General features: G+C 54.8%; 1 protein-coding gene across 1 annotated transcript; it reads right to left on the bottom strand.

Annotated features, from left to right (window-relative positions):
* Window positions 1-1,942: 1,942 nt before the first annotated feature.
* On the bottom strand, window positions 1,943-3,788 carry LRP88_09022 (nucleotide-diphospho-sugar transferase; the record flags this gene model as incomplete). Its single annotated transcript, XM_083245518.1, has 4 exons — window positions 1,943-2,257; window positions 2,313-2,607; window positions 2,662-3,516; window positions 3,658-3,788. 4 exons carry the CDS (start codon window positions 3,786-3,788, stop codon window positions 1,943-1,945), a joined length of 1,596 nt encoding a protein of 531 aa, XP_083100012.1.
* Window positions 3,789-15,169: the final 11,381 nt, after the last annotated feature.

Genomic DNA, 15,169 nt, shown 5'->3' with positions numbered 1-15,169 from the left:
CGGCGATGCTGACAAGGACCGCACCAATTCAATTGCCCACACCCCCAGACTTGAGGGTCAGGCTAACCGCCAGATGTATGTAGGTACCTTGCGTCGTCTGTCTCACAAGGTGATATCTGAGTGGATAGCAGAAAACCCCGCGCCAAAGAGACGAGGGTCGTCCGTCATATCGAGCCAAGCGAAGCTGCGGCCGATCCCACTCTAGAGATGCTTAGCTTGGCTTTGTGAACCCTGGTCTTGTCCACCAGCGTCTATCCTGGGAGTGCAGTGCAGCGCACACCAGCCCTCAGCGAACCTCATCAAACCCCTCCCCCCAATAGCAGCCTCATTACGTACCCGTTTTGCTGCCGACCTCAGGTCGCTTTTGCTGGAGCGAGTATTGAACGACACTAGCACACAGCCCGCTTTCCCATCAACCACAATCCTGCAGCAGCAATGGTAATCAGCCCTGTCTTGGTTTGACCAGCGAGGAGGGGAAAGCGGAGCCCACGATGCAACGATTGCGGGGGGGTTTCAAGGTCCATTGTTTATTGATGAGAGCTCCCCCTGTCTGCAACTCATAGAGGCCCGCCAGAATGCAACGGTAATCAGAGGGACCCGGAAATTGACAGAACAGGTGCAAAGCCGTGTTGATCCACGGCCACGCACGAGTCGCGCATTTGACTTTGTGACTTGGAGTCGCAATGCCTAACGGGGCAGGACCCTGGATATCTCGGGCCTCATGTGTGCACGTCGCTGTCCATACACAGTAACTTTTAGACTTTGTGGCGACCTGTATCGTCATCATCTAGCGCTTGTGAGATGTGAGACAGACTGAGCCCGAGCCAAAGAGAGTGTGGCAGGTTCAAGATTCGGCCAGGCCACCAAACACATGTTGCGCAGCAGGATAAATTCGAGGTTGGCTGGGATGGGCTGGGCTGCTTGTCGACATGACTAGCCAGGCCCTTTTCCTCTCTGGGCGGCCTCACTCCCTCAACTCGGGCGTTGTCGTCGTCGTTGTGGGCCTTGGTGCCATCCACGAGACGGGTGGTAATCACAGATCGCATCTGAAAATCCCATCTTGGCTAGGGCTGTCATCACTAACCTCTAAGCCATCGTCAACGACACCACCATCTCACCTCGTGCTTGACTAACGGGCATTTTCCTCCCCCAGGGTGGGCTGACGACCAAGACATATCCGCGTCACTATGTCCGCGTAAGGGCTGCTTCGATATGAAGCTATCAGCGAACACAAGTCACAGGCCAGACAAAGGTACCATAGTGTTGCCAAAATCAGGAGTTTCCAGTATACTCCCAAGGTTTCCATTATCAAAGTGTCTCACATGTCTTGGATGTGGCCTCTTTTGTTCCCATAGTCCGATTCCGAGTCTTTGCCCGTTGCCATCTTTCCCGCACCACACACACACACACACACACACAAATAGTTAGAAAAGAAAGACCTCCATGATTCAACCCATACCCAATTTGTTACAAGACAAGAGACGACTTGAGCCCGGGCTTGGTCAGCAAGTCAAAAGGCTAGTGGCCACCACCGCCATGACTGCTTTTCACCCTCCAAAATTAGGTCCAGAAAAGCTCGCCGTCTAGGACTTGGAGCGTCATTCATCCACCTTGGAAATATCCCATTCCAGGTGGGAGACAACTCGCTGGGTCCCTGCAGCGGCCATCGGCCGGAAAAAAGCCTCTTCATCGTCTCTCATGCAGAAAGCAGAAACTTTTTGTTCAAACCCCTGAAGATAACCCTCGCCTGATTCCTCCCCTTGACTCCGGTCCGTCCCTTGTTTTTTTTGGGGGGTGGTAGTGGTGTGATGCGGTTGTTTGAAAAAATTCGGCGGAAAAAAAAAACATCAAATTCCCAGTGACCTAATTGGTCTCGTACAAATGTCCCATGCAAATATGAAAACGTTGCTCATGGCATCATCAAAGTCGTTTCGTCGCCTGGTCACATTGCCCGACACTCTCCGCTGATCGAATTTCCGTTCGTTTGCAGCTTGGTGTCTTCGGGCGTTATTGTCAAAGGCGTATGCACTCGTATAGGCATATACGATGTGCTCGAGTCGTAGGCGGCATAGCCGCTCTTCTCCCACGCGCCACACTGCGCTCCCCGTCCTTGCGCTGGCCGTCCCTTCTGGCGAGCGTTGTAGCGGATGAGCGAACCCTTTCCAGGGGGTGTCTTGAGAACAATCGAGGGCTGCGGGGCCGGGGCCAAACGCTGCTCATCGTTGGTGTCTCCGTCGGCTCGGCTGCCCCAGGACGTCTGTATTCAACCTGGTTAGCGAGATAATTGCAATGCCGATGACTTTGCAACGTACCATATTAAGAGTGACCAAGGCGTACAGCTTGACCAGTCCATGGAAATACCCAAACAGGATTGACACTGGGAGAAAGATGACATCGCTGGGGTTTCGGAGGAACAGGCCCATAAGCTTGACCACCTTGGTAAAGGCAAACATGTAAATAAACTGAGCCCAGAAAGCGTATCGGCGGTTCTGGATATCCCAGTCGGCCGTTGCCCACCAGCACGAGGCGAGAAGAAGCGGGTCGGTGACAAAGGCCAGGGAGGTAAAAGTCGCGATGTGGAGAGCGTAGGTGCACCACCATTGCTGCCTGTTTCTTTTGTTAGAGGAATCATTCTGACCCTGAATGTTTTCTTTCACTCACTTCCAGACATATCGCTCAGTGACCAGGCTGGTCCAGTTGCTACGCCAGTTGCTGCGCGCCCAACGCGAGCACTGGTACAAAAACTTGTGGCTGTTCTCGAGGGTCGTCTCAATCTCGCACTCCTTCTCGTACTGAATCCAGGTCTTCCACTGGTGGCTGACGAGCCAACGAGTCACAAAGTTGTCATCATCAGCGTTCAGAATCCACTTCCTCCACTTCTCGTTCTTGAAGCCGTGAAGGAAGTCATGGCTCGACAGAATCTCGGAACGATAGGCGCCAGTGCGTCCAGACATGCAAGATGTGCCGCCGTCAATGTTGTGAGTAGCCGAGATCTCAAAGTTGCGACGCTCGATGTAAGCTGCGCCCAGCCAGTTCCAGGCTCGGGTTGACCAAGAAGCATCGTGCTCTCGACGAACCCGCTGGCAGGTTCCGACACCACCAATTTGGGGGTCCTCAAACGGAGCAAGGATCCAGGGCATGAGGGTGGAAGGCCAGGTCACATCGTCGTCCGCCATGATGGTGATGGGGGTCTCCACTTTGGGCAGGGCCTCGCACACCTGAAGACGCTTGTTGGCGATGGGAGTATCGAAGACGCGAACCTTGGGGTAATTTAATGAGTCAGCCAATCGCTGAAGGTCCTTTCGCTTGTCATGCGTAGTGACCATGATCAGCTCAGCCGGCTCGCAAGCCAGGATGCTCTGGAGAGAAGGGCGAAGTTCCTCAAAGGCGTTGTGGATGGTGGGAATAACCACGGTGACATCCTTGTTGGTGAAGGTAGGCTTGTTTGGAATGGGCTTGGACTTGTAGCTCCAATGGCTGACGCAATGAACCAGAAGCCGGAAATAGCGATGAATCCTAGCAAAATGTTAGATTTGGTTTTATTGGGCTGAGCCTTTCGCCGTGAGGTCGAATCTGTCTCTCCGGTACACGATATGGAGTGTTGCGAGAATCGGAGAGCGTGGACCCAGAGGCCGCGGCGTAAAAGGGTCCACTTACCAAAGTCCCCAGAACAAGAAGATCCAAAAGGTTGTCGAATACCAAAAGTCAAAGTATGGCATCGAGAATGATAGGATTCCGGTCAAGGGCAGGGGAGCTCGCCCAAAGTTTTCTGTCTCAGGCTCATACATGGTGAACTGTGAGTGAGGGGTGTTGAAAGTTCCAAGGTGCGGCGGGCGAAGGGTGCTGTTTATCCCCTCCGTGGGAAGGAGGAATATCCGTAAGACACGGTGACTGTTGGTTGAAGTCCAAGACTATGAGCAAAGGCTCTCAGGAGCACTTTTGCTTATAGCAATGGCGACGCTGCTTCTACAGCCTCGTAGGGTGGTGAAGAGGCGGAGGAGGTCCAATCGAACGAAGGTGGAGAGGATGTTGTGAGAGGATATAGTGAATTTCGGGTCTCGTGATGTGAATTGGACAGTGATTCTCTGTCCAGATGGTCGTGAAAAGGTGGAAGTGAAGAAGAGACGCTGGGAAGGACCAAGGCAAAAGACTATGCACCACAGACACACACTCGCACGGCGGCAAGACTCGAGGAACCGGACGAGGGCCAAGACAGGATAATATACAAGGACGGAAAGGGGACTATTCAGACACGGCCATGGCAGGGTGAATTGGCCGATGGGAGAAGTGCGAGGAGGAGGAAGAGAGGTAGTGGCGATGATAACGGCTGGGGTCGAGGTTGGGGGAATGGGTCTACGATATATACCTATGCCAAACCCCGTCCCCAAAACGGGCCATGCATGAACATGGAGAAGAGAGGGTCCTTGAGGCCTGCCGTGGGCCATCTCTGTGTGTACCTCGTTCTTGGTGGCACGCTGGTAGGGCAGCAACTACGTACCATAGTACAAACAAGCGCGCGAGCTCTGTCGAGATTGATCTTGGTCTGGACAACGGACAAGACGGCAGGGGTGCATTGGCTCCTGCGCTCATTGCATTAGGACCAGTGGGGAGCGAGGGGTTGGATGGAGGGTTTGGAGGGTTGGAGGGACCCATGTATTGCGGCGGCGGCTCGACTTGGGGCAGAGAGGGCACAACCTATGTAACTAGTTAGTAGCGCAATTGGGGTTGAGGTGAGGGAGGGGGTGTGCTGAGATTAGACACTGGCGCGCCGTCGAGAGAGGCGTCGCTACGAGCCAGTTGAGTCCGTTCGACGCCGACCCCGGCCGCCCGACTACCGGGACCGGTACGAGTCGTTTCTGGTTTTTCCTGCTTGCTGTCTTGTGTCCTTGTTCCTACTGCAAGCCGTCGACGAATACTGGAGCGAGCAAGTGGGGAGTCGCCTGTAGGTACGGGACACGGGCACGCAGGTTCGTCGACGCGAGCGAACCTCAGCACCCTGCCTTTGCCTTGGGCTAACCAGGTACTGTCCTGTACCGGATAGGTACTCCCAGCAAGCCTGTTCGCTTCTCCAGGGCCGATGCATCGTGGCGCCGACTCTGGGCTGGCGCATGAGGATCACGTCTCGTGCCCGCTGACGGCCCATGGCCAGTGCTGCTCGGCCCGCGGCGCACATCATGGACCTGGTCGTTGTCGTTCTTTTGCCTCCGGGGTCCTGGCGGCAGGGTTTCTCGCAACCCTCAATGGCGTCGATGGCTACGGGCGGGAGAGGAGACATGGGACCTGGCTCGTGTTAGCGTGTGGATCTCTCCTCCTCTCGCTGGCGCGAGTGAGCACAAGCCATGGCCAAGACAACCACTCAGCATGGACCTGGTGAGGCATCTTGTGGGGAGTGGATTTTGGTCGCTGGAGGCTTGTACGAAACCAGGGACCTTGGTGCTTGAGGTGGTCCTTGAGGGCTAAGGGACCTGCGACATGATGCGCAATCTCACCTGGGGACATGCCAGCCCATCCGTAGCTCATTCGTGGCAAGATGGACATGCTCGTCATGTCGGGATCTAACAAAGATGGCGTCTTGCGTCTGAGGCCCCAAGGTGAACCCTGTGGAATCCAGCAGATAAACAGCAGATGCGGGACTGGACGCAGCCCCATGTGGTTAATTCGAGATGTCGAGACAAGAGGAGACGCCAGTGGACCCATTGTCCAACCAGCAGTGGCGAAACGGGCGGTGATTGACCAAAAAGCAATTGGATATCGAATATCACGGCGTGTATTCACATCCATCCATGGATGCAGGAACTGTGCCCTGACACGCCAGGCACTGCTGTGTTGGGGCGCGGAGATAGCTTAGTACCTTGGAAGATGAGAAGTGAGAAGTCAGAGTATGGAGAAGCCCAGGGCCATGTAAGGTATCCGGGATGTAGCTTGAGGAGGGAACGATATCACCCAAGGGGGCTGAGGCATGGAGTTCAATGATCCATGGCGGGGAACCTCGATACATCCAGATGGAGGCAGGTACGACTTGTTTGTGGGTAGGTAGAGAGGAAGGTACCTCCCGACCTACTTCCAGCCTGGGCAGCCCGTGCTCCATCCCTCCAACCTACCTCCATACCAGTTTGACGCCAACTTGCTTTATTGACCTAATTATGGTATATACGCACGAGTGCTTGTTGTCGGCCAGAGATTTGACGCTGACATGTGGATTCACCAAGGTATCCTTTGGAGAGCAAGGTACGTAGATGCAAATATCCTTCCCGGAGCAACTGAACTTGATGTGGTGGGGGAAGGGCGGAGTACCTACGTAAGGAGCCGGCATAACTTGAACGCCTGGTCTCAACTTCGCGCCCGGTTAGAACTACTATACCGTTTGCATTTGCACGAACTGGATACCTCAAGCATCGTGTGCTGGGGAGGTAGGCGATCTCTTACTACCCCGATCCAACATATACCACCCTGGAGTCGCATGGCCAACCTACTCGAGTAATGGACTGACTCGGAGGACAGATGGGATTGATTGCCGTGCCTTATCCGCGCAGGATGAGAGAATTGACAAGACGCATACATAGGTGAAGTGGCCAGGCGAAATGCATCATCACATCACATCGCATAGCCTGAGCTTCCGAGTTGTTGACCTTGGGATCTGCTCCGCCCATAGACGTCCGCCGCGTTGCCATACGGTGGCGCTCGCAGGGACCAGCGGCCGATTATGCTGGAGCAGGCCCGGCCTGGAGAGAGCAGCCGACGAGCAACAGCGCAAACTGCAGATCGTCCACCGCGGGCAGCCTGGCAGGGTTGCAACAGCTGCGGGCCTGGCCCTGCCCTGGCTGGTCGATGAGATTGATGAAAGAGCTTAGAGGCTGCATCATCTCTGCCGACCCTGGCCTCTCTCTCCGGCCGCCTGTGGCCTGCATCTGCAGCATCGGAGCGTCTGGCGCACGGTGCAACGCACCAAGGGCCCATCCATGATCCGTGGGCTTTGATCCGTGGATGGATAGAGATGGGTGATATGGCTTGGGATGGGATGGGATGAGATGGGATGGGGGGCATGGGACATCCATGCCGTGCGGCTTGGCTTGGCTTGAGCGAGCGCAAATCCAGCCTGCTCCTGGTTGCTCGCGCCTGACCCTGGCGCATCTTGAATTCTGGATCTGAGATTGGACCCCCTCTCATCAACACAACAAGACAGACGCACCCTCATGCGGTTGGTTGGCTGTGGACGCACGCTTGCCAAATTTGCCTGGCTGACGAGACGATACGGACGAAGAGATGTGCTCGATTGCAGCTCGACCAAGACGCCGAAATCACACCATACCTTAATTCGCGACGCCTGCTCGACCTCGAATCCACATCGGCCGTGGTTGTCACTGCTCAGTGGCGTTTCTCTCAGAGACAGGGCCGTTGGTGTAGTCTCATGTACGACACGACACGACACGACAGTCAAGGCGGTGCCACAATGCCTGGGGCGGGATGGTCATCATCCATCGGCCGGAGCCCGTCAAGGCCAAGGCCAAGGGAAGGGAACCACCACCAAGAAGGCAGAGGCTGCCGCCATCGCCATCGTAATGCCATGCAAAAATGGCTCAGCAGCCAACCACGGATACTCGTACACCTGTGCGAAATCGATAGCGACGGAGCCCTAGCGGCATGTCAGTCATCACCTGCTCCAGTTGGTGCAATCACCCAACACCCATTGCCTAGTGACAGCCGCAAACCCTCCATCCAGTCCAGTCCCTCGCTCGCGGCCGACAGAAACGGAGCCACTCGCTCCTCGTCCTACCTCGCCTGTCCCTGCGAGGACCGTCTCCACCGTCAGCGCGCTGCCAATTGTTGCTCCGTCGACGCAGTCACCAAAGCTCGCCAGATCCCGAGTCCTTGCCGCATCTGATCTAGACTTGCTGGGGCTGGCGCGTGCGCTACAACGTGGTGGACAATTGCGCACATTCGCCCTGTCAGGATTCCGCGATCACTATCAGCCAGCATCTGTTGGTCCGAAGCCAAGTGAGAGGTCCAACGCGGCGCGACGCAGCTCGACTCTTCGGGCAGTCGCTGCGCTCTGCAGGCTACTGTAGAGCATCGGCTATGCTGTCTTGGCCGAGCTTTCGAACTTGATTCATACAAAGTCACCACCACATGGAACCGAGCGGCTCTTTACACCCCTCACTCACACAGCATCGAGTTTCTTTGGAGACAATAGTGAGACAGAGATGTCACCAGGTCTGCCGCAGTCAGGAAAAGGCCACCGCTGATCTCCCAGTTCAATGTTTTGGTGTTGAAGAAGGATGACATGCGAGGTCATGAATGAACGACCATGGCAATTTAAGCCAATCCAGACGGTTGTGGGTCCGGACCTTTGATTTGTTTCATGGGCAGTTCTTGGAGGGAGTCTCTCCATCACCAAGTCCGAAGGAATCCCCACCGCACCTCGATCCTTATGCCGCTCGTTTTCTCGCTCAACCTCCTCACTCGCATGCCGATTCGCCGCTATGGACCCATTGGCATATTGATGGGCACACGCTCGAGGTATTTCCTCCGGTTAAATATTAGCAACGTTGCCACAATGCAGTCGACCTTGGTGGCAGCCACCGATGGTGCCCATGTTCGGGATATCAAAGACCGCACTCCAGGCACGGCGCAGCACAGCAATGGAGTGGGGTTGACAACGACTTGTAATTTCGTTTCTGGTGTGCAAAGGATCGAAGCAGATCTTGATGCCGTTGTTTTGCTAGTGCACAAAACGGGCTTGAGGATTGTGGAGGAGCCAGGATAGCCCTAGCTTCGCTTCGAGGCCAAGGTGATGGACTCCGCAAGGCACACGGATGAGGAAGCACGGAGCATCTGCTAAACCAACGTCGGCACAGCTCGCACTCTTGAAACCGACTGCGTCCAGAGTATCACGCCGAGAACCAGCGACATGACCTGAGCTCTGCCATGACGTCCAATATACCTGGGGTAATGGATTTAGGGCAGCAAGTCAGGTCACGAGGGCCATGCCCTGTCCAACACCTGGCGATTGACGAATCCTTGTTCATCAGCTTGAAACCAAACTTGATTCAACTCGCCCCCAGAGCCTCCTCGACAAATCATGGACCGTACCCCAGGCGGTGGGATCTTGCGACATAAGATCTGCTCACCAACAAGAAATGATATCAGTGCTTATACAGCATGATGCAATCTTGTATCTACTGCCCAGAACAAGCATACTCGGACAAGCCCTGCACCTATGGTTCATTGCCCGCACACGCACGCACACACATACACGTACACGAGGATCCATATCAACCTCAATGCAGGGAAAGAATTCGCCGAGTCGAAATAAGTTATACGACACTCTCCTGAAGCCATTCCGCTCAGTATCGGAGCAGGCTGCGTCGTGAATCCGCTTTATGGCTCAGCCCAAGCCAGGCATTGCCATTGCCTGAGACCCTGTAAGTCATGAGGCCTTCTACGGCATACGGCTCTGAAACAGTCCTTTTGTTCGAGACAATCCACGTCCAGCTCATATGCCTCAAGGTTCCTGTAGGAGGACCAGGTGAGGAAGAAGCCACAGTGCCAGCAGCTGGCTTGCGTCGGCTCCAAGCTCTTGGGAATGGAAACGTGTCCAGGCCGGAGCTTGTCTAATTCTACTTGCAGGGACAGGTGCATGTTTCCCCCTCTATTCGTCGCCATTTCCAGCTAGGTGGTCCTGATACCAAGCTCTCCGTTCAGAGAGTAACGTGGAGAGGCGGGGCACGACAGCTCTTCGGGGAAGCAAGGTGCTGCTCCCGGAGCAGCTGACGGAATAAGTGCGCAGCCTCGAAGCGGCTATCGTGGGCATCATCATTATCTGGCCGTCTCTATAGGCCCATGCTGGAGGTGCCTGGCGCTAAGGGCCTTTCCCTGCAGCTGGATATGGAGACATTTCCCACTTTCTAGGGACTCGGGACCTATGCATTGAAGCATCGGGGCGGAGCAATCGACGTGAGCTGTCAAACGCAACAGCACAACATATGTACATGAGCTCTCATGTCGATGGCCGAGTTAGGCCAACAAGCTTTGTTGACCCCTCACTAAGCAGTGGGTATGCCGGCCCAAGATGACTCCGGACCATATCGGGTTGTTTGTCCCTTGTTCAATAGTTTAGGCGTTGAGAGCCTAGGACCTGCTTGAAGCCCCCACTCGAAGGTAGCTGACCTGTGACGATAGTTGAGGTCCCGCTCGGTAAAGCACCGCAGAGGATAGGACAAGGAGGGTGAATACGAGCCTGGGCGATCTGCGGAAAACCCGGGGCAATGTCTATCGAAGCTCTCTCGCATGGGGTTGAGTGAGGGCCCAATAGGTACGTGTAGCGGATACCAGGAGTCGACTCTGTGAGCATATTCCTGCGGACGGTTCCTTGTGATAGAAGCGCGAGTATTTGAGCCTCTTAAGCTCACATGACTTAACCTGAGCACTCCATGCATGGGGCCCCTGGCTCTTGAGTGGAGGAGAGAACCCTGAGGTGCATGTTGTCGTGTTTCTACAGCTGCCCAGGTTCGGTAGATCTCCGATGATAAGGTTTATATTACAATATATTCCTTTTAAACACGATTTCAACGGACATAAAGCAGAGAGTATCGCCCTGCCAGCCCCCTTGGTCGACCTAGATATTGGCTCTCGAAGCATGAAGTGGGCAAAGAAGCATTGTTGAGATGCTGACGAGAGAGCTCGACCAGTGCGAGGGCCTTGCCGGGGGCCCAAGACAAGAATCTCGCTGGAATCCAAGCCACTGCCATATCTGTGTGCTACTGTTGAGATGCCGTTACGGGCTGGAAGTGGGAGGGACAACAACACTGAAAGGAGGATACAAATGCGCCATGTAACCAACAGAGCCGAGTTCAATTGACACAGTAACGATTAACCGGCATACAGCCATGGCGAACATATGCCGGGCTTGGATGCTGGGTCATCTATCACATCCGAAGCTGGTCCGTTTCTATGGGTTGGGAGTTGCTATCCCGGCCTTGGAGCTAGGTTGCATACATTAGCTTGTGGCCCATCTTTAAACACGACAAGGTAGCCACCCAGACCCAGATGACAGATGAGTGGCGACTGGATCTCGGTATGTCAACTTTCCAGGACGCGGGTTATACAGGCATCACCGGGAATCGGAGAATTCGATGTTGACGGGATGGCGGTGAGTGGTTTGGGGGGAGGCTTGGGCTAAGGGACGGGCCAGGCCGCGTCTAATCTGGGGATCTCCGGACCAAGTCGATCAAGCCGTGGGGACAGATTTCTTGTCAAGGAGAGAAGAGAACCCTCGAGACAAAATGAAATGACTGGCCAGGCTGTGGAGCACTCATACAAAGAGTGAATCTCAGTGTGCTTGATGGATGTAGCACGGGCCGGGGGTTTGCAACGGTTCCTCCACATGACAAGCGGCTCACTGCCAACGAAATGGAACGCCATACTAAGAGACCATACCAAGTCTCCCTTCTACAGACACCTCAGATGGCCACTTTGGAAATGTTGCGGCGCTTAGAGTCTCTGGGCAGGATAGAGACACCGAACTTGAAGAGTACCGCTGGAACTACCGACACTCGAATGGCCACCTGAAGGTGAGTTTCAACACCCCAAGAGTCTTGGCTTCAAGCTAAGAGATGGACCCTCTTGTGGGTGGAGACGAAGGGCCTGACCGGTCGAGATACTTCTTGTCTACCTACCTACCTGTGTGGGTTTTCAAGGATCCATCCGTGACTTCAAGATGGAGATAAAGGCCCCCGCCCGGGATACCGCAATGGGATGAAGTGAATGGGGCAAGTAGACATGATTATGACGCTCGAGCTAACAGGCATAGACGTCTGGGCATATTGACTCCAAGCGAGTCAATTGACCAATGATGATATGGCCAGGCAATTGGAAGTTGAGGTGTATGGTCTCTTGGAGGGAGCGATATCTAGAGCAGAAGAGGATTGGAGAGAGAGAATGAGAGAAGGGTGTGATGACGCGAAGCCAAGCAACTCGTCATGCCCGTCGTCATAACTCATCCTCACGGCGGCCGATTCTACTCACTTGAGTAGGTAAGAGAGGAGTTGCGTTGCGTTGCGTTGCGTTGCGAGTCGGGGCGGAGGGGGCGGAGGGGCTGAGGGTCGCAAGAGGGGCGAAGAGGGGCCAGCAGCGCTCGTCGGCGGGGTGGCGCAGGTTGAAGGAGACGCCGGTGAAGTGGGAGCCCCTCTGAGGCTTGCGTGGGACAGAGAGTGTCAACCGTGTGAAGGGATAGATACCGAGGAGATCAAAGATGGTCAAGGTGGAGGAAGAGGAGAAGTGTGTACGTTGAAGTCTACCACACTTAATGCTCGTGACCTTGTGGGTTCTGTCGGCGAGGAGAGAGTCACGAGGGGTTGCAGGGATTCTGTCAAGCTGAGTTTGGCTCAGTCTGGGGTAAGGAATGAGGCATCTTTGGGACGCTCAGACGTGTTCCTGACACTGATGACGATGGATAGCGTGGCGCAGGTTGGGGCCGGTCGGTCCCTGAGGCAGTTTGGGTGGCACATGGCGGGAGCACACAGACATTGACAAGAATGACATGCACGCGATGACACGAGTGACGGGTTTGGAGGTGAGAAGCCTCGGCCCGGGGGGGGGGGGGGGTTTAGGAGTTTCGTGTTGAGCAGGGCAGCGGACTGTGATGATGTTCAAGGCTGAGTGAGCATGGGCAGTGGACGAGGTGGTGACAGATGGCGGATGACTGATACTGAGCGATAAGTGCTGAGCCTCGACAGTGATGAAGACCACTGTTGGCTGAGAGTTCAAGCTGGGCCCAGAACGGATGATCGGCGACTAGTGCCAAGGGACAAGGGGCCGAGAGCAGGCCGAGGCAGGGTCGAGGCCAAGAGGAGGAACGCGAGTGAGGAGACGAGAGAGGATGGCGAGATAATGCCTCTCTTCTCGAGGGGAAACTTGGTGGGCATTTATTCCAGAGGGAAGAGTGGGAGAGAGGGTTCGTGAGAGGCTGCCGAGTCATTGGGGCGCGACCAAGGTGTACGACCATGGCGGGAGGAGGCCCTTGCTGGATGCGACCACAGCAGAGGCCAAACCCCGCAAACAGAGACGGTTGCTAGGTGATGGGATGGGATGGGGATGAAGCAGAGCCATCATGTTGACGACGATGATGATGTATTATCGGAAACGACGGATTAGAGTCGATGAGACAATGACGGATCCATGTGGATGGGATGCGATATATCTGCGACAGATCTACAGCGCACAACGGCGACTGACCGAGGAGGAGGGTTAACTAATTGTAGACGGAGGAACCAACACCACCTTTATTCGAGACGGGCCGATGAAGCAGTTGCGGGCGCGGAGTGAGAGGTTTCCGACCCGACTAGTTTTTGGTGTTGAGAAAGTGTCTCATGTGTTTGTTGACGATTTGACAGCTTCTGCTGCTCGGTGCAACCAACCTTGAAGATCCATGAATGAGGGTAAACTTGACAAGGGCCAATCGCTTGCCCATGTAAAAAGTCATTTCTCTTGTCTTGGCCAACCACGGTCGTGGCCTCGCTTGGTGACAAGGGAATTATTACTCACCAATTCGACCGTCTTTTAGGTCCATCAAGTCGTCATTGTTTGACAAGGTCGTTGATTGATCATCTGAGGGGATTCTCGTCTATTTCCCCTTTTCCGTTGAGATCTCCTTTTTGTATAATGACATGATTGACCTTTTGAAGCAAGATCTCTTTCGCTGTTCACATATACACAGCATCATCCTGTGCTTCTTTGTTACAGCGGTGCAGCCCATCCATCCTTTACAGCACCGATACGGACTGTTGCATCTCACCTTTCAGGGTTTATCCCCACAAATACATGCAATCTCACATATCGTCCCCTTGCTCTTTCATTATCTGAGACCCCGTCTCTAGTTTTCCTTACCTAGTTTCTCCAATCTCTCCTAGACGATCCGGCTCGTTCCCCCCTCCCGCCCGTCTACTAGTCTAATATCTCCCACCGCCTTTGAGGAGCTAGAGAGACATACATGTCCCCCCATATCAACAACGCCCACCGCCAGAAAGACGTGACGGCCCGCGGGCGACCAACAACTGCCTAGGCAGGCCAGACCGACAAGACCCTATCATCCCTGGCTGGCTGGCTGGACAAAGGACTGGACTGGAAAAGAGCTCAAACTTGGCCCGTAAACTCTCCCCACCAAACCCCACGTGTCCATGGCCTGGGATGAGGCTGAATCTGGCTTAGAACAGACTCGACATTGGCCCGTCTTCCCTGCGGAGTAGTACTACTGCTGCTGTAGGTTCTGGTTCTGGCTCTGGCTGCGTCGCCGCCACCGAAACCCAGTTTAGTTGGGTTGCCTGAGTGAGTTCAGTTGAGTTGAGCTGAAGTTGAGCCCATAGTGACGGTGTTCTTCGTCTTCTGTGTACTCTTCCGCTCCGGCCGCACCGCCATTTTGGAGACACTGGAGGTTCGTTCCTGGGTAACCCAACCCATCCCATCCCATCCCATCACCGCTCCGCCGCAGTCGCCGTCGTAATCTGCCGCCTCCTCCGGGGAAGGCTTCTCGGCACGGCCACAAAGATAGCGTCTCACCCACCATCTCAACTCTTCCTCTTCTTCCTCCTTGTTCTCGCCTCTTTCTTCTTTTGAGCCTCCCCCCTCCCTTGTCAAACCTTGAGGCTTCTTCTCCATCTTCTTTTACCGTAAAGTACTCTGGACGCTGCCCGACGCCGTGGCCCCCGACGACTCCTCCTTTTTACCCACTCTCGGCTCCTCTCGGACACCCCTGATAGCGCTGCGCTCGCTCCAGCTCCTCTTTCTTCAGTTTGCGACATTTCCTCCGTCCCAGTCTTGGTCTTCTCTCTCTCGTATTTCATTCTCCGCCGGGGGCTTTGTTTACGCTGGTCGTTCAAACCGTGCCTCTGCGCGCTTTTGTCGGTCTGTCCTGCCATTGTCGCCTGTGCAACTCGAAAGACAAAAAGCCATCCATGATGCTCTGAGAAAGGACTGCGCGTGCGACGACTCCTCCACCAACCGCTAGGTGCGCTGCGCTGCGCCCGTATCCGTGCAACGACGGAAAGAGAAGAAAACGTCAAGACCACAACCACTCGGGAAAAAAACACCTCGCATCCTCTCCTGGTCCTGCTTTGTCCTCTTGAGTCTCCTGCAACTCATCTCCTTTCTCAGGCTCTCCTCTCCTGCTGTGGCA

This window comes from Fusarium phalaenopsidis (genome assembly GCF_050370095.1).
Source record: "Fusarium phalaenopsidis strain FUZ10S chromosome Unknown contig_32302, whole genome shotgun sequence".
In the NCBI taxonomy this organism is placed as follows: Eukaryota; Fungi; Ascomycota; class Sordariomycetes; order Hypocreales; family Nectriaceae; genus Fusarium; species Fusarium phalaenopsidis.
This window is presented reverse-complemented; position numbering and strand designations above follow the sequence as displayed.